This window comes from Pyrgilauda ruficollis, unplaced genomic scaffold (genome assembly GCF_017590135.1).
Source record: "Pyrgilauda ruficollis isolate IOZ18807 unplaced genomic scaffold, ASM1759013v1 scaffold13, whole genome shotgun sequence".
In the NCBI taxonomy this organism is placed as follows: domain Eukaryota; kingdom Metazoa; phylum Chordata; class Aves; order Passeriformes; family Passeridae; genus Pyrgilauda; species Pyrgilauda ruficollis.
Genome location: NW_024511432.1, coordinates 14,326,205 through 14,350,508, shown reverse-complemented (window position 1 = coordinate 14,350,508; position 24,304 = coordinate 14,326,205). Strand labels below are relative to the sequence as shown.

Sequence of the window (24,304 nt, the reverse complement as noted above, 5' to 3'; positions counted from 1 at the left end):
TATTTCCAATATCTTATGTTGTTTTTCCCCCAACATTTATGCTATTTTTATATAGATTTTTCTGGATTGCACAAAGGAATTGCATTTAATTTCTTTTTCCCAAGACAGTTGTAGATGACTGTAGGATATGAGGTTTATTATTCTTTCAAAAGCCCCATGATTTTTGAAGTCAATTTTTTGGCTGTGTGATTTCTTAGTGCTGTGGCACATCAGTGAGTTAAACTGTGTTACTTGAACATTTGTGTGTGAGAGACAGACCTGACTGATCAGAGACTGCAGTGATAATTTCATGCACAGTGGAAATGATCAAAATAACAGACCACATTTATACCACAGCTGTGACTTCCATTTCTGTGCAGCTGAATTATACCTAGCTTTGAGAGGATTTGTGAGTTTGTTTGATTTGGTGGAGATTTAAGTATATGATAAATAATGTCATGCAATGCAGTGTAAATAAAACATAAAATTCAAGGAAAGAGAACAAAACAAAAACCCACCTGACCCTGTGGAGGGCTGAGAAGTCAGTTTCTATCACTCTGGTAAATCACAGTAAATATTCTCACAAACAACTGGAACTGTGGCCTCTGTGGGTGGCGGTTTCAGAGAGGTTGTGATTGGATTTGTGTTTGCAGTCACATTGCTTCCAGCGTGGAACACTCGTGCTTGGCTGGCTGAGAGGATCCACCAGAGCCCTGGTGCTGGCTAAGTGCCCTGAGACTTTTCACCTTTGCACAGGTTCTGCTGTGGCAGCTGCTACAGCTCCATCCCAGCTGCACCCAGTACCACAGCAGCGAGCTGTGAGGGTGGGTGATGGAATCCAGCCAGGTGGGACTGCCTTCTTCCAGGAGAAGGTCATTTGTAGTGTGGAACCGAGGGAGATAAGGATTGTCTTCTCTAAAATGGATAACAACATATAGGAAATTAAAATATTTTTACTCTTACTCTGTAAGACGTAATAAGAGAATGGAGTCAGTTCCACTCAGGGATATTTTATATCCTGTGTCCCACTGGGCATAAGAGAGTCCTTTTTTTATAGAGAAGCTGTGGTTTAACATTGGGATGCTGTTGTATATAACAAAAGGCAAACTTTGGTATTTACTACATACATCCATCCCCTTTCCTTTTTTTGTTGTTCCCTAAACACGTGGATAATTTTATATGAAAGACATCATTTTCTATTCCCACTTTTATTGTACACTTACTGTAGCAAATGCTGCTCACGTGTGAACTATTTTGTCCAGATCTCTTCCTGTATTAAAAGACTTATATAATCGTATTGAGAGAAAGCACTTAGAGATCTGTAATCCACTGGTCTTACTGAATGACTTCTTACATAATGAAAATCTGTGAAGGGTAAATATGTTGACTAGGAGTTCCATTAGCACTTAAATAGAAGGTATTTCTGGAAAGCAAACATAAACAACACAAACCTTCCAGAGAAGGAAAAGCAAGCCTGTAACCAATCCTCTCTACAAACAATAAGCACATGTTTAATTTTTAATCTGAAAGCTAATTACATCAGTCATTTAGTCCACTTTTAAATAATTGCATTACTGTAAAAAATACTTTCATACTTACATGAAGAATTTTGAAACTAATTTTATTTTTTATTCCTAGCTGAAGTTTGATGTTACGTTGTTTGCAAAATCAGAATAAACACTTTAATTACGATCCTGTGTTCCTAAACTAGAAAACAGTGTAATGGGTTTTTATGGTGATAGACTGGAAATCCTGTAATGAAATTACAGATTGCTGCATTTAACAGACTCAGTTCTGATGGTTTGATACAACTGTTGTTCATTGCTGCTACCAATAGCACAGGACCAAGTTTCACACTCCTTAGGTTGTGTAAATCTTTTGCTAAAGTAAATGCCAGCTTTACTGGCTAAAAGAGACAGAGTTTGGATCCTAACACAAGGAGAATCCAATTGTTAGTCCAGTCTAGTCTGGTTTTCAGGTTGTCCAAGCCAATGGTTCTGTACTTAACACTGGACAACCAGTGCTGAAGGCAGAATCATCTGTTAGCTTAAATGTTATTGTAGCTGTTTCCTAAGGCAGGGATTTCCTGGCTTTTCAGACTGCTGCTTCCCTGGCAGCGTAAGCTACATCACTATTTAACTTTGGGAGCTTGGGAAGGCTGTGTTTATGTTAACAAACTAATGATGAGCTTAGCACATTACTTTTATTGCTGTGGTTGAAACAGGAAGTTTAGTTTAGAAGAGCTTACTACAGATAAGCTCTATTAATATTCCAGCTTTTCAAAGAGTCATAGAATGGTTTGAGTTGGAAGAGACCTTAAAGATCATCTGGTTTCAACCCCTGCCATGGGCAGGGATACCTTCCACCAGATCAAATTGTGCCAAGCCCTGTCCAGCCTGGCCTCGAACATTTCCAGGGATGGGGCAGCCCGAGGCAACCTGTGCCAGAGCCTCACTGCCCTCCCAGGGAACAATTTCTTCCAGTATCTCATCTGAGCCAGCTCTGTCAGTGTGAACCGTTCCCCCTTGTGACTCCATCCCTTGTAAATAGGCTCTCTCCATCGTTCTTGCACGCTTCCTTCAGGCACTGAAGGGCACAATTAGGTCACCCCAAAGCTTGTATTCTGCAGGCTGAGCAATCCCAATTCTCCCAGCCTTTCCTCATAGCAGAGGTGCTTTATCCCTCTGATCAACTCTGTGGCCTCCTCTGGACCTGTTCTGACAGATTTTGTTTTATTTTAATTACTGCTGCAAGCAAACCAGTAAGTTATAAGGAAGTACTTTATTTTAAGTTAAATAAATAATGACAGTAACAGGTTTGCATTATTCAAAGTGTAGAAAATACCACCCATGCACAGGCAAAACCAGTGTAATTCAAGTCAGGAGTAAGATTTTACTATACAGCAAATTTAATATGTGTATTCTGTGAATAAAGACAAAAGAGCTGAAGTAGATCAACACTGATATTAATTAAGCAATGACCATATTCTCCTGGACTATAATTACATTCTCACCAATCAGCATGAGAGTATGTGCTTTTTTCATCATGCTGTTTCAATATAGAGTATTTTGAAGTACGAATTCCCATTTTTCGCCTACAAAGCAGCATTTCCAGTCTCCTTCCAGTTGCATTCCAGTAGGAGGAAGAAATGAAGACCGCAAAGCTTTATCTCTATTTCTTAATTTAAAGGAATTTAAATTAAACTTTTGGGCAATGGAGGTTTCATTTAGTTTTGGTTTTGTGCAGTGTCGTGCCAAACTCCGTCACATGGAACAAACACGTGTAGGAGATGAGTGGCAGCACTTTATCCATGTAGACAGTGCCAATCCTCTGTTACAATTCTACTTAACCTATTAATTTCAGATAGGCTAAATGTAAGATGATACAGATTTTTAGGAACATACTAATGATGAATTAATTTGCAGCCAGCTTTGTCTTAAGATTTGAAAATTCTTTTTCCAAGGCCAATCCTTTAAATATTAATTGTATGCATATTCATAATAAAGCAAGACTTACATACTTAAAGGCTATTTATATGAATTCTTTGAGTCCTATATTAAAAAATCCAAGTAAAAAACCAAAACTGCAATGGACTGAAAATGTAACAAGTTTACCAACCCACTGAGGCTTGCTTTCAAAAATGACCCATTCTTAAAAATTCTTCTACACAACTAAGCATGGATAAACTGTTTATCTATGGTTAGGTGTGTGGAAGATACCGAGATAAAAGATAATGAATGTTGTCATTGTTACCATTTACTTAGCCACCAGAAAACAGACTTGCATTCATGACTTGGGGGTTGGAGAACATGTGGTTAAATGGTCTGATTTCATGAGGTTTATGGAGTTTTCGGAAGCACAGCATAAAGCCCAATGACTTCTCTGCCTTCCTCTGAACTGAGAGTGCAAAAAGTGAAAACATCCACAGGTCCTTAATGACAAGAGGTGGCAATCCAAATAGGTACATTCTTCTGCAGCTTTTGCTGTATTTTCCTTAAATACGTTTATTTATTGTGGTTGTGAAGGAGGTATCAAATTTAAGTGAACATTCAGCAATTACACCTTGTCTAGGCAGGCTGGAACTGTAGCACCGATAAATACAGACCTGGATTTGTTAGAAAGCTGTCAGGGATCTCTACAGACATAGATTAACTACATATAAAACATATTCTATGAAATGGGGGAAACACAGCAGAAAGGAATGTGGAGTTGTCTTGGAACACTATGAATTCCTGAGAGAATGCAGTTAGACTGGACCAATGTGCAGAGCTCACATTATCCTTCAACAGAAGGATAATCTATAGCTTTGAATTCAGGCCTCTGCTTACTATTTTTTTCCTCACCTACAACTGGCCAGATTCAAATACACTTCTCCCCGCCCCCATAAATCCAGTTAAGTTTTAAAGAACAAACTGTTTGCTGCAGTTTTTTGAAGTATGTTTAGTTCTTAACTTAAAAATATTAGGTGTTTGTGCATGTTGCCAATTTTATTTAACAAGCATGACGACTGTTCACAAAACATGTCTGATTATTACTTTTTGGTAATGTTCCTGTAATAATCAATGAAGAAAAATGACTTCTTAAACCCCCAGTATTTTGGGGTCTTTATATTTGGCTGTGGAGTGCCCCATACACATATGGCACTGTAGCACATCTACCAAGCATTCCTGAAAGGACAGTGTTTGTTCACAGCACTAGAAGGTATTTCCAGAAGTAAATAATAAATACCATAACACATAAATCCTTTTTACAAAATACTGTAAAGCTTCTCTGCTAAGTAAGTGTCTGTTTCCAGAGTTTTATAATTAAATGTTGACAATTCCATACAGAAGCACTTGAAAATTTTATGCTGTTGCACTTCCCTTCCAGAACTGTAGTGTTATCAATCCTACAGGCTTCCTGTTTCCCAGATGATTAATCAGACATGACTGAGATATGAAACTGAGACACATTTTTAGCTTTGTCTGGATTTCTGCAATTTGGGAGCTTGAAGAAATGTGGCTGTATACATACAAGCATCAGTCCCTCCCTGTCAACTGGAGAGGGGATCCCATTGGGAAAGTCTGCTTTAACTTAACACCATTTCTCTTTGCTAAAATCTATTTTCCCATGTTACTGCATCTGCTGTGGGTAGATTCATTGCTCCTGTTTTCATAGTTAATCACGGAGTACAAACTGCTGCTTCAGAAAGAAAAATTAAAATCAGTAGCAAGAATCAAGTCTTTCTGCAGGGAAAGATAAAATCATGGTAAATGTGAATGAAAACCATGAGGCTTGCTAGTATGTTTTGGAATATGCAACTCTCCGTTTTTTCTCTCTGGATTTGGAAAGCAATTAGTCATTGACATATGCCAATTCATGCAAATGGGTTCCCTACAATTCAGTCTAAATCAACAAACAGTACTTGGTATCAAACATCAGTCCGTTTTCTCCTCCCTCCCTAACCATTAACTTATTTAAAATGGAGGTTGGCTGCATTCTTTTATTGGGGTTTTCATCCTTACCCCTTTCCTCCGCTCAAGAAATACGTTTTGTATTTGATGGAAAAGAAGTATTCTATTCACTTGGTTAGACAAAACACCCATGTTAGCCATCAAATTTATGTTACCCTCCAATACTGTAAACAGTGACCAGCAGCAAACACCAGAACCTAGTGAAGAACAAAAACCACAGGCTTCTGAGAATAGTGACCTATTAATAGCAGGCAAATCCCTGTTACAGCCAGTAGTCATAATACCCTGATATTTCACTTAACTGTTACAAGTCCAGTAAATGAAGACATTCTATTCTGCAGGCTGATTTGCATCCCTTTTCTTCAAAAAGCATGAAGAAACAAATAGTGCATTTCAGGCTATCCAGAGGCAAAAGTTCTGCTCTGTTCTTTCAAGTGTTCGTTTAAAATTCTCAGCTCATCCAAGTAACACACTTTGGAAGTGAAGGTGAGGCATGAAACACTCCAGAGAAGGCTGGAGAGGGGTTGCTCGTGTCATAGCTTGCACCACCCTAAGACAGTTTTACCACACACACTGCCAGGACAATAGCGATAATGAGCACAGCAGTGAAAATAATCCCAGCTAGAACCTTGCTGATATCGCAGAAGGATTTATTTTCCTCCACAGAGATCATGCCAATAGAGGAAGCGCCCACGCTGATGGTGGATTTCAGTTCAGCCCCTGGGTCTTGCTTAGCCTCTACTGTCCACTGGGGGACATTGACCTTCATCTCCATCTCGTACATCATCTCTCCTACCTGGTTGATCTCGTTCTCGAGGTCTTTCAAATCCACCACGTCTATGTTGTGCTCAGCCTCGTATTTCATGTTCTGGACGCTCATGGCGCGGGCGGCCACGCCGGAGGTTCCCCCGCTCATGCCCGTCTGGATCAGGTGTTTTTTGGGGACGTTCAGCGGGAACTCGTGGCCCAGCTCCAGGGCTCTCCTCATATCGATCTCCAGGATCTCTAGGCACGTGGAGAAAATCACCCATAGCCTCTCGAACTCTGCTTTATCTTCCTTACTCACGGTTTTGTCCTTCAGGACCGTGGTGAGCTTGTTCCTGTTGGCCACCGCCAGCTCCTGAGCTTTCTGCCGGGTTTTCTTCAGCTCCTCCCGCAGGTTCTGGGAGTCCGAGGTGCCGCCGATGGTCAGCACCATGTGCCGGTAGCAGGCGGTCACCTTGTTGAGCGCGTCCAGCAGCGCCTTGCACTCCTCCTTCACCATGGTGGCAGCGGGGGCCGTGCCCGGTGCCGCCCTGCCCGGTGCCGCCCTGACTTACCCGGTGCCGGGCCCCGGGCGCTGCCACAGCCGGGAGCTACCAGCACACATGGCAAGCGCTGCCTCCGGGTCGGGCCTGCATCCAGCACCCCGTTACCCGCTGGTCAGGCGGCGCCGGCGGCTCCGAGAGCCCGGGCGGGCGGCGGGGAGCCCGGGCGGGCAGGCAGCATCGCTCCCCGCGCCACCGCCGCCTGCAGCGCCACCGGGGCGGCTCGGTCCGCGCCTCGCTCAGCGGGGCGCTGCTGTTCGAAAAGTGCCAAACGCCGAGGATGGAGGAGGAAAAAATAAGAAATCAAAAAAGCCAAGGCTAGAGCTCTGGGGAGCGGCAGCCGGGCAGCCGGCGGTCCCCGCCGCCGCCACTTAACTCGCCCCAGCTGGGCGCCCGCGCGGTCACATGGGGGCAGCGCCCGGCCCGGCCCTATAAGCCCTCGCAGGCTCCGCCTCCGCAGGCAGCGATTCCGCGGTGCTCGCAGCTCTTCGCCCGCTCCCTCCCGCCTCTGCCCAGCCATTGGCTTCGTGCGGCCGCGCCGGGCCCGCCCTGGACCCCGGTAGGGCTTGGCCGGGGTGCGGAGCGGCGGGGGAGGCGGGCGGCAGCGGCTCTGCGGCCGGGGAGCAGGGAGGAGATGGTGTCGGTGTGAGTAGCGCTCCCGCCCCGGGCAGCCTGCGGCTCCCGCTGGGACCGTCCCGCCGCGGTGGGAGCGGGGAGTGCTCCCGGCCCGCCGTGCCGTGCCCCGGGAGCCGCTCGGCCGCGGCCTGGGCGGTGGCGGGGCCGTGCCCGCTCGGCCTTCACCCGGGCCGGAGTGCGGCGGGGTCGGGCCGTGCGGACACATGGCCCTGGTCAGTGACCGCCGCGGCACGGTCGGTCCCCGCCGTGTTGATCCCCGCTGTGCATGGCAGGTCGGTCTTGCCCGGCTGTCCTGTGTGTCGCAGACACGCCGGGACCCGGCTGGGGATGGAGCTCGCTGCTGTTCTCATCCGTAGGAAGGGCCGGTGTGCCGTCCGGGGCACCTGCAGTTAGCTCAGGTCAGGCCGTGGCCCATCAGGGAGTGCAGGAAGCACCCGTTTGTCACTGTCAGAAACCATGCTCCGCCGGCTGCCCTGGGCAGCGTGCGGGTGCAGCCCGGTGGGCGCTGCTGGGCGCTAGGCCGTGCTCGTTGTGCAGCCAGTGGCGTGGAGGTGGTGCGAGTGCTGCTCGGAGACCTGAGCTCTGCTGTCTCTAGCACCTGGCGTGTCTGCTGAAGTGGGCTTCTGGAGAGCTTGCTTGTCACAGTATATGCTACCACATATGTCCCAGCATTTGTGGGGAGCTGAGTGGTTTTGTGATGCTCCAGTGGACTGAAAAAGCTGTAAAGCCACGGAGTCCCACAAGAAGGGGAGCATGACCCAATCCCTTATCTTCTATCACTGCCTTTGCAGGGCAGTGTGTGTTATGAGCAAGATAATTTGCTGAGAGGAGCAGAGTCCAGGCAGACTGGCTTTCTGCTGCTGAGCCCAGCTTGGAAAGTCTTGTCTAGCCTATGTTCCTCTTCCTGGATTTTGGTAGCTTGGACTCCACTCACTGGGGTTTTTTTGTTTGTTTTATCTTGCTTTAATTTTGGCCCTAGTTCCAAAACCTGTGTAGCTTCTGCTGCAAGTTACTTACTACCTCGGGAAGAAATGGCCTCTTACCTTTGTGTAGATTATCAAGTTACTACCAACTAAACTGAATAGCTCTGTCAGTTTGCATGTTGGTAGTCTAGAAGAAGCAAATCAGTCGTGCCTGTTTTTTTGTAGGAATACAGAAACAGGATGATTTTGATCTGATTGTAAGTGAAGTCTTGTAATTGCCTAATCATTGTCAGGTGGAAAAAGGATTAGCTCTGGGTTTGAAGCTGGAGTCCTATGTGACATTAGCGTTGAGCTTATTGGTGACTAAATTATGCATGTTTGTGTGTCTGTTTCAGCTATTTTTAAAGTCTGCCACAGAGCACTGAAGTTGTGTGAGAATCTGGAAGCCACTTCTGCAAATGTGTCTGGGAAGGGGAGAGAGGGAGGGTTGGTTCAGAAACATGTGACTATTTAAATCTGAAGGTAGCAGCAGTCATAATCTGTATCAGGTAATACCTATGTACATCTTTTGGTGTGTCATGTGGGAAGGGCCTGTTATTTAGATTACTTCTAATTTAAGTTCAGCTGCATGCAGTTACAACTTGCTTAGATTGTGGAAACTCTTAAAATTCAGTTGTTTGTCAGTCAGGCGCGATGTTCTGAAAATCCAAATCTTGATACTGCTTTCAAACAAGATGCTGACTAGCAAAAATACTGTCCTGGAAAAACTAGTAGGATGGAGGTAAAAATCCTTAGAAGTGACTTAGGAAGCAGCATAATGAGTAGTAGAAAAAATGTGTTTCCTGGTTTTGTGGCAAGGCTTTCTTGCAATAGATGTTAATGATGGTATTCTTCCTGTGCTGTACTCTTAAAGCTGTTTGCAAAGTATTCTGTGATGCATCTTGAACATCACTAATTAAATGTTATAGCCTCATTTTAATACTTTTAAGTAGAATTTTAGATAAATGCAGGTTTGTTTTGCTTTAATGGTTGGTGAGTGTTGTCTGAGGGACTTGCTTTTAGAGTAAGCTCATATGCTAAGTTGGGTCTGTAGACTGCTATGGCTTAGCAGAGCTTGAAGCCACTGTGAGACGAAGAAGGAAAGTAAGGATGAAATACAGTGAAAATAAAATGTGACATCAGCCCCTTTCCTCTCCCTGATCGCTGATAAGTTGTGAATTCTTTGAATTCTGTGATTTGCTTTTTGCTTGTAGTGGTGAGAGGATTTGATCCACAGGAAAAATCTTAATTTATATTATGGGGGAATGTTAGACTGATACTTCTGTATTGTGATTTTACTTTGAGGAAGCTCTTAATTAGCTTAGGCTGTTACATGTTGCATTGTGTAGTATTTATAACACCAGTAGTGGTTAAAGTAACTTATTTTGCTAGTTAGAGCTGAATTGTTTTCCAGCCTTCTTACCCTTGCACTGCTGCCTAAATAAATGAAAACATTTGACTTAAGTAAACCTCTGTGTATTTCAACTCCATAAGAATTTACCCCCTGCCCCCACCAAAGAAGGGGAGTGAAGTACCAAAGTACTGAAACCTCTGAGAGGCTGAGGAGGAGGTGACCTTAAATACAGCTCACTGGTGTTTGAAGGAAGCATCCTTGATTGAGAAGCTGTTGTGGGAACTTTGTGTTTGCTGTTAATGTTCTCCCTCTAAATGTTCCTTGTAACTGTTGGTGGTTCACTGAGCAGCACTTGCACTTTGTTCTAGGGCTTGCTTGGAGTAGCTCAGCGCTGCCCATCAGACAATGTAATGCAGCTTCAGCAGTGGCAAGCCAAAGGGTGAAACTCCTTTGCAGCCACTCTGGTGGACTTCTAAACCTGTGAGAACTGGGAATCCAGGGTCTACCCTCTTGTGAAAAGAGGATGCAGCTGCTTCCTGATGCTTGGCTAATGACAAGCAAGGTGTGTTTGAATATGTTGAAGTAACTGGGTAGAAGTGGGAAGCTCGGCTGTTGAAGAGTCCACATATATTGAAATGTGCTTCCCCTGGAGGAAAGGAACAAGTGATGGGGGAGACTCAAGCCCCCAAGTCTGGGACAAGTAAGGATGTGCCCACGTCAAACAGTAGCGCAAATGCACTGTTAAAATATAAAGAGTGAACCTTCTCACAACTGAGCTCCATTCTGGAGCTGGAGGTGGGGCTCGTGAGAAGCTGCACAAGGATCTGGTACAGCCCTGTGTGCTCAGTACTGCTGCAGGCTCTGGGAGATGCCTGTCCAAGGACGTGGAGCACTGGTAGCCAGAGCTGCCAGGCTTAGAAAAGGCTTGGGAGGTGTTGGATAGAGGAAAAACCCAAACCATGAGATCCCATGCCAGCTGTTAACCCTTCAGTGGAAGAAATGTGTGCCTGGAAGGGAAATGCTGAGAGAAATTAGCATCTTCCTGGAATGCTCATGACCTCTCCTATCCAGCTTCTGTTCCATTGCTGTCAGGCTGATGTTCTGGGATGATAAAACTTAGTTTTTCACTGGCTGCTTGTAAGCCTTGAGCTGATATGAGTTCACCACTCTATAATCTGATAATTCAAAGGTGCTAGTCTTGCATGCGTCCATTTCACAGAAGCTGTTACAAGCTGAATCTGAATCTAGAAGGGGTAGAAATAGATTTACTTATTTATTCCTTCATGGTGACCAAGGCCTACTGGAACGTGTCAAGTGTTTTTCACAAGGTGCTCAATGCTCATCCTTTAGAGTTTTTAAATGCTCAGAAAAAGAAATTCTCTTCTGTTTTTTCTTTGAGGTGAATGCTGATGTAGGGTTAAAGTTCAGATTGTAACTTTTGCCCAGAAGCAGAGTAACTAAGGAGTAATAGTGCTGTAAAACAGGAACTGGAGTGGTAACTTGAGTTTTTGGCCTGAGTCTATTTAAATTCCACTGTTAGAGTCCTGTTTGCTTGTAAAGAGCTCTAAGATATGCTTACCTTTGGCTGTTCCTTCTGACAAGTGGTGCCCTTAAGGTGTGTGGTGGAAGCACACGTGTTAAAAAAACCCCTTAACTTAGAACTGGGGAACAACTGCTTTCTTTTACTTTTTTTTTTCCCTTTTTTTTATGGAGCTGTATAGTTGCTAGAATGATACATTTCTGATAAAGATTGTATGTGTATTTATTTATCTGCTACTCTGAGATAAAAATCTTTTAGTTGAGTAATGAGTTGCTCCTCACTTACTCATTATTTTGAGCACTTCAGCAAATACCAGGTTACTGGATTACTAAGGTTTAGTTGTTCCTCTTGTAGCTATTGGGAGCTAAGGTAAAGTTGATGTTACCACATGAAACTTGACAATATTGGTAAAATAAAATTGAGTGAATGTATGCTTCTTGCCATGCTAATGGATCTGGTGTTGAAGGTTTTGGAGAACTTGGCATTCTGCTCCCTTGAAGCTGGACGTGTGTGGAGAGGACGCTGAGGTATTTTATGTTAGTATCCCAGTGTAACATCCTAACTTGCTGTCCTGGAGACAACTGAGGTTACTGAACTTGGCCAATAATTTTTACTGACTTTCGTAGCTGTTTTTACTTTGTTCTGCTAAATTATTATTAAAATGCCATGTTGAAAACACAGAAAATTATGCTGCTCAGCATTGACTGTGTAGTGTTTGTATGCACCATCCCTCATGCTGTTATGAAAGATGTTTTGATTAGTCTTTAGTTGGGATGTAGCAGAAGATGATGAGGCTAAGCTTTGAGTAAGTAGTTGTACAAGTTGAATGTGGACAGGAGGTAGCTGCTAAATAACAATGCAAATACAATGACATCATCTGCTTTCATGGCTGTTTGTCTAAATTTCAAAGTACTTCTTAAAAGGAACTGAAACTTGCAAGCTCTGGAAAAGGTTCCTCACTTTTCCACCTCTAAAGGAAAACACCATCAATGAGAAAATGAACTGTCAGAATTTATTCCTATTCACTGTTTTTGCTACCAAAGGTAATTAGGCCTCTTTTCCAGTGTTTTAGAGAAAACAGTGGCATGCTAAGGGTCCATGGTTTTCACTTGAGCTCTCCTTTGTGCCATAGTTTTATCATTAGAATTATCACTCTAATCACTTTTGATCTAGAAAGGATTAGTCTGTTGTAAGATTATGATTATAGTTCTTTTTTAAACTGTAACATAATGCTTATTAGATTGTCTGATCCTGCTAGCTTCTGATCTTCCAGCAATTTGAGCTATTTCTGTGTTTACAGGCATGGAGCCATACACCAAAGTGATTCCGTTTAAACCTTTTATATAACATTAGTGCTTGAGTATTGCTTTACTGCTCAGCATGGTAGATTTTGGTAAACATCTTAGTGAATATAGATGATGATAGTTTTTAATGAGCATTCTGTTAAGCATTAATCAGTTCTGGTAATGTATATAAGGCTTTGTGCATTTTCTGTTTTCACTGTAAAGCTAAAGCTGTCCAAGGTGCAGCTAGAAGAGTAAGTCTGTGTCACCCTCAAGTTAAATTAGGTTGAAACTGGTTGTTGTGTTCTGCCAACAAACTCTTAATGGAGAATTCTAATGTGTTCCTAGAATTATAGGAATGCATTAGCCAGTATTTTCAGATGCATTTAACTTTTGGGGTGGAAAGAAATTGACTTAATCTCAAAAATGCCTGAGCTTTGGGGAAGCTTTAATGTACTCTCTTGAATCTGTGGACTAAATTCCTTTGGTTTGGTTTTTCTTGATGACTTAAATTGCTTCTACATCCACATTTCTGTCTCTCTGGAGAATGCTGTGGGAAGGTGATGGAGGGCTATGTGAATACAGTGACTGTTTTAGGTAATAAGTATTCCACTTGTTGTTTTTCGTAGCCACGTTTTAATCAAATGTGATACCTAACCCCTAATGAGACACTGAACAGCTGCAGGGGTAAGGGAGAGGAAAAGGGAAGGAAATGGAGTTGTGATTCTCAAAACAGTACCAATGTGGCCAGTGGGGGTTGTTTCCTGCTGTGCAGGAGCATGCATGCGGGGAGCAGTGCAGAGCTCCCATCTGCTCTGCTCCAGGAGGGTGACAAACACCCCTGTGAACTAGAAATTTACCTTCCTTCCTGGGGTGGAGCACATCTGTGCCACCTTAGGTGCATTACAGTAACTGAAACGCCACAATTCAATGTTTGAATGCAGTTTCTTTTCACTCCTTGCGGGAGTTCCAAGTGTGATTCAGCCCTGTCAGTAGTTTTGTAGTAAATGAATCTATGGCTGCAACTAAGAATCTGTGGCTGCTCATCACTACTTATTTGTGTGTGTAACTCATGAACTGGAAACTGAAGATTATAATTTCAAGCTCTTCATATGATGGTCCATCAGTAATGATTCTTAAAGCACTCCAATTGCTTTTTTTTTTTTTTCTTCAGGTACAGGTAGTGTTTTAAGAGGTCAGACAGCAAGCTTAATGAGGTCGGGCTTTCTGTGGAAGCTTCTCCTGCTCACATAAATTTCTCATACCTTTTATGCCAAGGAATGAAGTGTTACTTTAAATTTTGGTTGGGGTTTTTTTTGATGATGAGGAGGATTTATGGTATGTGTTCTCTTCCCCTCCTGTTATGGGAAGAGGTCTTTGGACTTGAAGATTTGTTAGGCTGAAAGACTGGCAATAAAGCTGTTGGAGACGTTTGTGCTCTGCAGTTTTAGCACTGCAGTCTGATGCTTGGTTGCCTCCTTGTGTCAATATGCTTTTTCCCCTGACAGTATGTGGTGTGTTAACAGCTTCTCCATCGCTGTCTTGGGGAGGATCTCAGCAGACTCATCTTCTGCTGCTTGGACAAACACATGAATTCACCAAACTGAAGGCAGATGAAACTGCCTCAGTGGGACAACTGCATTAATGAAAGCCTGATTTGGAAAGTGGCTCAAAAGACCATGTCATCCACCCTCCCAGCTTTGCTATGTCCACTGTCACCTCTAGTAGAAGTTTGTCTGACACGTTCTTAGAAATTTACAGCATGAGAGACTTGATAGCTTTGCCAAGAAATGTAAACCATGTGCTTACCTTCCCTTTTGGAAGGTGTTCCTGATCTGTAACCTGAGCCTGTTTTCTTCAGTTAAGGCTTACTTCTTAGATGTGGGAAAAAATGCCCTTCACTGAAAGCTTGATCTGCCTGTGGGGAAAAAAATCCTTATGTGCTTCGTGCAGTTTCTTAGTTATAAACATCACTGCTTTCCATGGATTGGATTCTGCTTACAGGGCTCCTCTGCCTTTCTTACTTCAGGCTCTGCTCCAGTCAGTTTATCTGCTGTGATGAGGGCAGGAGCATCAAAAACCATCAAAAAAAAGCATGTGGGACTCTCAAGTCTTGCTGTGCTAAGCTATTTTGCAGGTTGCACATGTGTATACATACAGCCCTGCTTGGTGCTTGACTTACACGAAATTGTTTTTAATTATATACACTAATTTGTCACTGAGTCACGTTTGGACTGCAAGCTGCCGTCATTAAGACTTAGTTGGAATTGTGGCCTATCCAGATGTTTAGCAGGCAGGGTTTTTTGCAGCTAACTAGTCCTGCCCTTGAAGGTGTGGCTCAGCCCTGCTGTTGTGTGGATCAGCAATCTGTGTTCCTGCAGCAGACCTGCCACAGGGCCTGTGCTGCCTCTTCTCTTCCCTCTGCACTGGCTGAGCAAGGAGCCCACAGCTTGGACTTGGATTGCAGCTACCTGCCAAGAAATCTTTATAGTAATCATGTAGTGGAATTACTGGTGATCATCCTGTTTACCCTGACACTGTGGTAGGACAGATCAGGGATTATAGAATTGGTTGGTCTGGGTTGGAAGGGGCCTTAAAGCCCATCTTGTTCCACCCCTGGCTATGGGCAGGGACACCTTCTATCGGAGCTGTCCAGCCTGGACTTGGACACTCCAGGGACGGGGCAGCCAGAGCTTCTGTGCCAGGGCCTCAGCACCCTCACAGGGAAGAAGTTCTTCTGTACACTTAATACAAATCGCCCTCTTTTAGTGGGAAGCTCTTGCCCTTGTGCTGTCACTTCAGGCCCTTGTCCGAAGTTTCTCTGCAGCCCATTTAGGTACTGGAGTGTGCAGTAAGGTCACCCTGGAGTCTTCGCCAGGCTGAACTCCCCACCTCTCTCAGCCTGTCTCCAGAGCAGAGGGGCTCCAGCCCTTGGAGCATCTTTGTGCCCCTCCTCTGGACTTGCTGCAGCAGCTCCATGTCCTTGTGCTGGAACCCCAGGCTCTCCAGAGCAGAGGGGCTCCAGCCCTTGGAGCATCTTTGTGCCCCTCCTCTGGACTTGCTGCAGCAGCTCTGCAGGAGGGATCTCACCTGAGCAGGGCAGAGGGACAGATTCCCCTCCCTTGACCTGCTGACCATGCAGGGGGATGAGCCCAGGACATGGTTGGTTTTGGGACCTCAAATGCAGATTGCTGGCTCATGTTGAGCCTGTGTTAAGCTGGACGTTTTCTAGCTTTTAATCTTTTTTTTTCTAATCTTTTAATTACTCAACTTGGTTGGTGTTCTGAAGGTGTCAATGAGCAAAAATTTTCTTCCTTGTGTTAGCAAACTACATGGCTGTGCTAAGATGGGAGCTCTGGATAACTAGTCTTTCCTGGAAGCTCTTGGTGTTGCTGTGTGCTTTGCAAGCAGAGGGACCATTTTTTCTGGAATTGTGCAGGAAAGCTACTTGAGGCACTTACCTGCCACTGCCAGACTTCAGTGGTTCAGGCTGGGGTTGTCCAAGCTGTAGGTAACTGTTGATACCTTCGTAGTGGAAATGACTTGTACCTTTAACTGGTTAACTGGTGGTGTTTGTGTTTAACTCTCTAAGGGAGCTCTGCTTGTGCCTGGTCAGGGGAAGGACCAGAGCCCAGCTCAGTTAGCAGGCTGTAGAGCAGCTGACAGCATGGCTGAAACTCAAAGGCTGTCTGCAATCAATGGGAATTGGGTGTATGTTTTTCCACCCCCTTCAGCTGCCATACAGTGAGCTCACACTGAGCAAATGATGTGCTAGGAATAATTCTGCATTGGAGGAAACAAGGGGATCCTGACTGTGTGAGGGTGGTGTGCTCAAATTAAAGTCTCTAGCTGTGCTCACCCTTTCTGGCTATATACAGCTGAAATTGCATGAGGAAATCATGCAACTTCTGTTGATTACTAAGGAAACCTGCACAAGGGGAAGGGTAGAATAAGCTTGTTATTTAAGCATTTGTATGCCTGTTAATCTCAATTCTTGTTAAAAAAATGTGAAGTTATTCCAGGACCTGTTAGGGGTGTTCCTGCCCTTGTGTATGATGTGTTACAGAGAATTGGAATTGAGGAAGCGAGCAGGTGAAGGTCTGATTCCTTAGGGATCATCTCCAGGGCACTGTGACACCTAGTGACAGCATTTCCAATGTTTACAGGTTGGATTTTCACTCTCCAGTTGCTCTTTTGCTCTGTTTAGCCAAATGTTACTTAGCAACCTGACCTCAAATCACTGAGACTCTTTTCATAGGAGTAGAGATAACCACAAATTATGATAAATTTCACGGTGGCTTTTTAATTATGGCATGGATATTCATATCTCCTTGGTGTACCTCTAACTTTCCCTGGAAAGTTGAGGATTGCCTTACATGAGGGTTTCTGTTACACTGTCTGGGTGTCTCATTGGTGTGTGTGAGTAATCCTTATACAGGTGAGTTTTAAGACCTACATGAGCACAGTGCAAAAGCATCAATGTCCCGTGGTGCAGTAGAATCTGCTGTGAAAAGGCTGTTAATTTGTCTCTTGGCTTTAGATCTCAGCAGGAGAAGTTAGTCTGTATATCAAAGTGGTAATAATTTTGATCTTAACTTCTCCTCTCTGATATTCACAGTTAAACTCCAATACCTGGAAGGCCTAAGCAGACATTGAGGATAACTGTGTGATGGAAATGTGTAATCATGAAAAATATTCTGTCTGAATAACTTCTAATAGTAGTTAAGCAATGCCATTGGCTGCTTACCTCAAGAGCTGAAACTGCTTTATCCTTTTGTACAAAAAGAATCAAACTGCCCCTAGGTGTTCCCAAATATTATGTTTTAACAGATACCATGTATGATAAATCAGCCATTCTCCATATGTATTTTAGAACATCTCCTTGGAATATCTGAAGTCCATATGGCTATGTATGATGAAGATATCTTGAAAAATCCCTTTTATTTGGCCATTCAGAAACGACGTCCTGACCTATGCAGCAAAGTTGCAGAACTCCATGGTATTGTAAGTATGAAAAAGTATATTTAAAAGCTGCTTAGTAGGTAGTAGTGATTTGAATTTATATCATATGTCTGCTATGAAACATGTAAAGATTATTTGAAGCCTACAAAACTTGGAAATGAAGCAGAACAATTTTTAGTTGAAGTTGCACATTATTTACTAATATGGACCTTTTGATATATTGCAAGGTAGTAAAAAGCTAAGGTTGGTGTTGTTTCTAAACTCTACAGGGAACTTACTTTCTTTTCTATGAACTGAAGTTACATATCCTCTCACAAGTTTATAACTTAAATGGGATTGACCTTTTGAGATGCCTGGTGGACAAGCAGTTACTCATTTGACAGCATTTTACATAGCAAAATAAAGCTATTAAACTGACCTGGAATAAAAACTCCAGTCCTTAATATTTGCTAATCTGAATATTTTGCAATTAATTTTCATTCACAATTAAGTGTCTAGAGACTCCATTGAACATGGAGGTTATTGTCACCTGATGATACAATTTGTTTCTTTCTAATTAAGAATTTGCCCTAAATTGCCAATCTGTTTGCCTAAACCCAAGATATTTGTTAGATCTTTTTTTCTGATGGATTTTTGTTTGACTTTGGATATATGCTTCACTTTTTTATTAGCTGCTTAAGTCATCTGTTGCTATTTGAAGTTGTTTGTGGCTGGTGCTAAGTAACTAAAGATTTAATTTACTTCCCTTAGTATTGTTTGCTTCAGTTGCATGTCAGCATTTTTTCAGATAAGTTACTAAGTGAAATTTCTGGATTAATTATCAGACTGTGTGTCTAGTGATAACCTCTCCTTTTTTTAAAAACAAAAGCACCTAGAGTTCCTGTATGTTTACTGTAAATATTTAAAAGCCTGATTTAATTGCTTGCCTCTTAAGGACAAAAGGTATTGATGTGTAGCTGGCAATACTCAGAATTTCTCTCTCAAACATGATTTAACTTTTTTTAGGTGCTAGTTCCATGCAAAGGAAGCCTTTCAAGCAACAGTCTTTCAACCTGCCAGTTTGAATCTTATGTTCTGAAGCCTCTGGAAGAAAATTTTCAAACCTTAAATGGAAAGGTATTTCTGTTTGATATCTGAATGTAGCTTGGGGACACTCCAGTAAGTGATTCACTGCTGCTGCTGACTGATTGTGTGGTTACAGACAAGGCAAGCAGGGCTGACACTGCAGAGGATCCCAGGTTTTTCATTTGTAATTTTGCAGTACAGTCAGAGAACTTGGGCATACAGCTTGCACTAGAGATAGTTTGCAGGCTGCCATCAGGATTTTCCTGTTCCAGATGTCCTCACTAGAGCTGCTGGGAAAAGAAAGCCAGGTGTGAGAAATACACACAAGGTGTGGGGTGTTTTTCTGAGGCTGGGATTAAGTACTGATCTTAAGCTGTTGGGATTTTTAAATTTCCTTTCTACTAAAAGTGCTCTAAAATCTGCAAACAAAACCTTGGTGATTATCTGAAACCTCTTTTACAAGTCTACTGCTGGAGGAAGTGGCTGTAAGTAAGGTTCAGCCAGCCACTGCCCAATGAAGTTTGTGTCAACACAGCATGAAAATGTGAAATTTCTCCAATTTGGCTCTTTCTTGCCTTGCAAGGTTCTCTTCTCCCCCTTGGAAGTGTGGCTATGTGAGGCAGAAGCAAAAGAGCACCTTTTTTTCTGGCAGTTTCACACTTGTTCTGCTCTGTGTTGTTTCAGGAGATCTTCATACAAGGAAACCTCATCATTCTAGGAGCTGGTTTTAATTACACTCTCTCAGTACCTGTTCTCTTTGAGGAAACCTTTTACAATGAAAAAGAAGAAAGCTTTAGTATATTGTGCATAGCTCATCCATTGGAGAAAACAGAAAGCTCAAGTATGTATTGATGTCAGTTTGGTGGCTGCTTTTGCACAGTGTCTGTATTTAATAAATGTGCTCATTCTGGAAAGTGTTGGCTTGGTTAAATGTCCTTGGCATTTATGAGCTTGCTGGGCCCGATGTTGGTGTGCTGCTGCGGAGAAATACCAAGTGCTCCCAGCAAAACTGGTGCTGAGACTGGGACGTAAATGCTGTAGAATTAAGAATGATCTGTGGAATACTTAATCCAGCATGATTTTTCTTAGCTGTTCTCAATTTAGTACTGACTGCTTAAAAAAGGGATTTAATCCTAGATGTGATTGTGTGTGTCTTGAGATGCAAGGTGGATGCACAAATAACTGGAGAGGTAAATTCTTTCATGATCACTTTGTAGGGGGATAGAGGTTGTGTGGCACAGTTAGGTAGCAGCCTCCTGATGGTGGCCCAACTTAGGAAGTTGAATGTCTCAATTTTTGTCCTGCACTGAAAGTGCTCCTTAAGGCTGTGAGACTCTTTTCAAGACTGCTGTCAATACTGTGAATGTTAACAGCAAGTCCTTGTGAACTTGGTATAACAATCTGTGTTTACTAATTAAGAACAGAAGCTGCTTAAAAAGCTTGGAAGCTTCAGCTTTTTCTGAAGTAAAAACACTAGTCTTCCTAAATAAATAAGAATATTTGAAACAAGTGAATGCAAAGAGAAGTAGTGCTAGGGTAGTGTGAAAGTAGTACTGTGAGGGAAGTATGGAAGGCTTTTAAAAAAAACCAGAACAACCCAGCTGTCATTCATATTGCCTTAAATTCTGTAAGTGTTAATGTATATCTCAAAAATTGTTCTTGTGGTATTCTTTATAGCCATTACTTAATATAGTCATATCACAGTCTTTCAGAAGTGAAAGAGTTTCTAATTTCACAAGTAATTTGAAAATAATTATTTAAGCCTCTTATTAGCTGGCTGCCTTTGACTGAAGATGAAAGATTTGCCTAGAAAGACTTTTTTGAAAAAGAGCATGATTCCTGAGTGAGGGATTCAGTTGTCTTATTCAGAAAAAAAGTGGATTTGCTTTAATGTTGCTCCATGTAACTTTGCTCTCCCATTCAGAGAAGGCTTGTCTAAATAAAGAATAGCTTACATAAAAGTCCACGATGGGATTTTTGCAGCTCACTTAAAGCACCCTGACGTCCTGCATGGTCACTCTGTAAACTCTGTAATGTGCTTTTCTTCTACTTTCAAGCTTGACTTACACAACTCATAAGCTGAATGCATGTGGTAATAAATGATCCCAATGTAAAAAAATAAGTGAAATCTGTTTTAGCTATTCCAAATAAACACTTGACACAAAAAGCAGGGGAGCCTGCTCAAATGTGACTCATTAAATTCTTTTAATTAAAGGCAATACCTCTAGTTAAAGGTGCAGTGAGCTGAGTTCATGTTTCAGTGTACACAAGCTGGCTGTATATGTAGGGACAAAATGTAATTTACCATGCATACATATATTAAGCCTATGTGTTAATTCTTGGCTTTTATTTTAGGTGAATCTACAGCTTCATCAAACTCCTATTCTCTTAAAAACATTGAAGATGTTAGAGAGTTCTTGGGAAGGCACTGTGAGAGATTTGATAAATACATAGGATCTTTCTATAGAACATTTAAAGAACACGAAAGGAAAAGCCTCCGTCACTACATAGTCAGTATCTTCCTTCCTGATGTCTAATTTACTAAATATAATTAGCTTCACTGGTGCTGTTATCTTTGCCTTACTGAGCTTTTCTGTGTGAGAGTAGCCTAGAGTTGTGAAAGGGGAGGAGGGAGAAGTGGTAATTCACATTTGAGAATTTCACTATCTGAACTTAGTTTAGTAAATGCAATTATTGCTAAAACTCTTACCATACTGTACACTTTTGAGACAGGGAAGACTTATGTTACTTATTTAGGCTTTCCTCCTCCAAGTCCCATTAACCTGAACCTGATGGCTTTTATCTCTTCTCTCTCCTAGGATTCTGTCAATGCACTTTATACCAAATGTCTGCAGCATCTTTTGAGAGATTCACACTTGGTAAAGACTTACTCCCCTAAATACATAGTACAGTGTTACTTAGGCAATAAATTATCTGACTTTCTCTTGCTGTTTATGGCTTTGCTTTTCTAGAAGATGCTTGCAAAGCAAGAAGAGCAGATGAATCTGATCAAACAAGCAGTTGAAGTAAGCATCTGAAATGAAGGAAAATAATTAGCAAGCTGTTCTTAATTCTCCTTTTCATGCCTAAAATACTTTTTTTTCTACAGATGTATATCCATCATGCTATTTATGACCTAATCTTCAAATATGTGGGGACGATTGAGGCGAGTGAGGTGAGTTTCTTTGATTGCTCCATACTAGTGATATTCTTCTAAGGCATTTAAAAAAACCTGTTGCCTTTCTATTAATTAGGATGCTGATTTTAATAAAATCACGAGGAGCCTTCAAGACCTGCAGCAAAAAGACATTGGAGTGAAGCCTGAGTTCAGGTGAGAGAGATGAGTGTGGATTCTTGAAGAGTCACTGAGTTCCTGTCTTAAATAGGATCATGCCAGCCAAAAATGTTTTCCTTCAGGCACTAGCAAGTTTTTTTTATACTTTCATTTGAGATGTAACATCAAAGCTTTGCAAGTGTCATATGAGGACACTCTGTGCATTGATGGTTGACTCCTTTACTTTTATATTTTTAAGCCATATACAGGATACAGAAATGCAGGTGCACTTGGAGTAGAAGTGGGAGTATTTTGGAACCATTCTTCATTTCAGCTCTGAATAAGTTAAACTTGGGCTTTGGGCATCCTGCAGAGGAACTCTGTATGCTAATCATTCCTTTCTAATTATTTTGTAGTTTTAATATACCACGTGCAAAGCGAGAGCTGGGTCAGTTGAACAAATGCACTTCCCCTCAACAGAAGCTGCTTTGTCTGCGCAAAGTTGTACAAATTATCATGCAGTCTCCAAGCCAAAGAGGTCAGTAATTAGTCAATTCATAACTTTAAACTTAACCAGCACACACAAAGCACTTCAGTATACAAACAACTTTGGATAGGTCTTGGGGATCAAACACAGTTGAGCTGGAGTCTCTGAGGTCTCTGAACAAGGCAGAAAGGAAGGGAAGTGAGGTAGATGTGTCAGCACTGGTTCTTGTAGGCTGAGGTGAGGTACTGGGTTAGCTTGTGTATGTTTTAGCTTGAGCATGTGGGAAGCTCACATCTGCCAGGGCACTGAGGGTGTTCCATTTTAAACACTGGAGATTGTTGCTAGATTATTCTTGTGTATTTTTCTATGCTCCCCTTGACATCTTGAAATTGAGACTCTTGAGATACATCTTTTGCAAAATGCAAATGATGGGTGGGGCTAAACAAATGTGCTGCTGTGGATTGTAGACATGATTCTATGATACAAAAGCACAGTCCTCTTAACCTGGCACTTACTTTATCTAGCTTGAAAAGAGAAGATACTTCTACAAAGCAAAGATAGTAGCACAGTGAAGTTATGCTTTCCCTACTTCATGTCTTCCCTAGGAAGACTGCTGGGTTATGGAAAAATGTATCACCTTTGAGTGTACTCTTTGCCCTCAAGAATTCCAGAAATCTTGAGCTAATGCTCTGGCCCTTGCTGTGTGGGAAGGGAGGGATGCTAGTCAAATATTGCAGTCTGTACTGCACAAACTGCATCTGTGTGTTGGCTCCTGGCAGACTGTTTCAGTGAGAGATTGAGAACATTTGGAGGCCTGCCCCAGGCTCTCTGTGTGTTCTCTACTAGTAGAGCTGGCCCTCAGTCTGAAGAGGCAGAACTTTAGAATTATTGCTCTTGATTTGAACCATGACATGGCTAATACCAAATTCTTGTTTTTAGTTAACGTGGAAACCATGTGTGCAGATGATCTTCTCTCTGTTTTGCTGTATTTGCTTGTAAAAACAGAAATCCCAAACTGGTATGTAACTGTTTTAGTTATACAGAACTCCTTCCTACCGTCTTGTGTGGTGCTGCTGTAGGGACAAATGTTTCTGAACATACAGTAATTACTTATTGGAAGTGTAAGGTCCTGTTAAAATGCAGAAAATGTTTTATAGGACAAATAGCTAAGATATGTTATATATGTGTAACTAAATGGAGGAGCTATCAGGAATGTGCCTTTGTTTTGATCCTTAGCCTAGAAAAAAGTTGTAGTGGGAGGCCATCTCTCAACCCAATCTGTGTGTCAATACAGCCTTCACAGAGTGGTTCTCTCTCATCTGTGTTGGGAGCTGTGACACCTTTATGCATTTCAAGATTTGGTGTGATTCATACAGAGAAACTAGATGTGAATGTTTAATTACTTCCTGCCAGCTTGTGCTATTGTCTCCTCATTTTCAGTAAAAGTCTATCTAAACCTTCCAGCTGTACCTGAACTGATTTTCTGTGCTGTTCTATCCTGGATCTCTGAGATCAGCATTTGGCCTTTAACTTGTAGCTATCACTGTGGTGCTTATGGTGCTGGAAACATTGCTTCTCTCACTTCAAAGATGTTGATCTCCCATTATTGTCCTTATCCTTCTATTCCTTCCATCCAGTTGGTAACTCTTCATTGGATATTTAAGAGATAAGTAGAGTTCTGGTCACTCTGCAAGCTCAGAACAACCATATTGCTGGCTTAAGAAGCTTTTTAGAAGCATTTTCCCAGCTCACCCTGTTGTCTGCCTGGATTGCCTAAGATGAGCTGCAGTATGCCATGCTAGTGTCTTAGTTTCAGTGGTTCACAACTTTAACCTTTTTCTTTTCAGGATGGCCAACCTGAGTTACATCAAGAACTTCAGGCTTTGCAGCTCAGTGAAGGATGAGCTGGGGTACTGCCTGACCTCCATCGAGGCGGCAATAGAGTACATCCGGCAGGGCAACCTCTCTGACAGATCAACAGTAAGCTACTCTTAAAGCCTGT

The 24,304-nt window shown here is 42.4% G+C and overlaps 2 protein-coding genes across 2 annotated transcripts in view; one reads left to right on the top strand and one right to left on the bottom strand.

Annotated features, from left to right (window-relative positions):
- ANKRD27 (ankyrin repeat domain 27) overlaps positions 1–24,304 on the top strand; it is a 54,743-nt gene that overhangs the window by 5,066 nt on the left and 25,373 nt on the right. Inside the window, exons 2-12 of the mRNA XM_041458994.1 lie at positions 17,388–17,518; positions 18,482–18,592; positions 19,226–19,382; positions 20,897–21,051; positions 21,361–21,420; positions 21,514–21,567; positions 21,651–21,716; positions 21,796–21,872; positions 22,232–22,353; positions 23,242–23,320; positions 24,150–24,282. Of these exons, the coding sequence (XP_041314928.1) occupies positions 17,417–17,518; positions 18,482–18,592; positions 19,226–19,382; positions 20,897–21,051; positions 21,361–21,420; positions 21,514–21,567; positions 21,651–21,716; positions 21,796–21,872; positions 22,232–22,353; positions 23,242–23,320; positions 24,150–24,282 (1,116 nt within the window). The 5' untranslated portion in view covers positions 17,388–17,416. The remainder of the gene's footprint in view (positions 1–17,387; positions 17,519–18,481; positions 18,593–19,225; positions 19,383–20,896; positions 21,052–21,360; positions 21,421–21,513; positions 21,568–21,650; positions 21,717–21,795; positions 21,873–22,231; positions 22,354–23,241; positions 23,321–24,149; positions 24,283–24,304) is intronic.
- Positions 2,742–7,130, bottom strand: LOC121348739 (regulator of G protein signaling 9 binding protein). The gene has a single exon (XM_041458574.1). It carries the CDS (start codon positions 6,694–6,696, stop codon positions 5,983–5,985), a length of 714 nt encoding a protein of 237 aa, XP_041314508.1. The 5' UTR covers positions 6,697–7,130; the 3' UTR covers positions 2,742–5,982.

Coding starts and splice junctions, on each gene's coding strand:
- LOC121348739 (XM_041458574.1), bottom strand. CDS start 6,696: ATGGTGAAGGAGGAGTGCAAGGCGCTGCTGGACGCGCTCAACAAGGTG.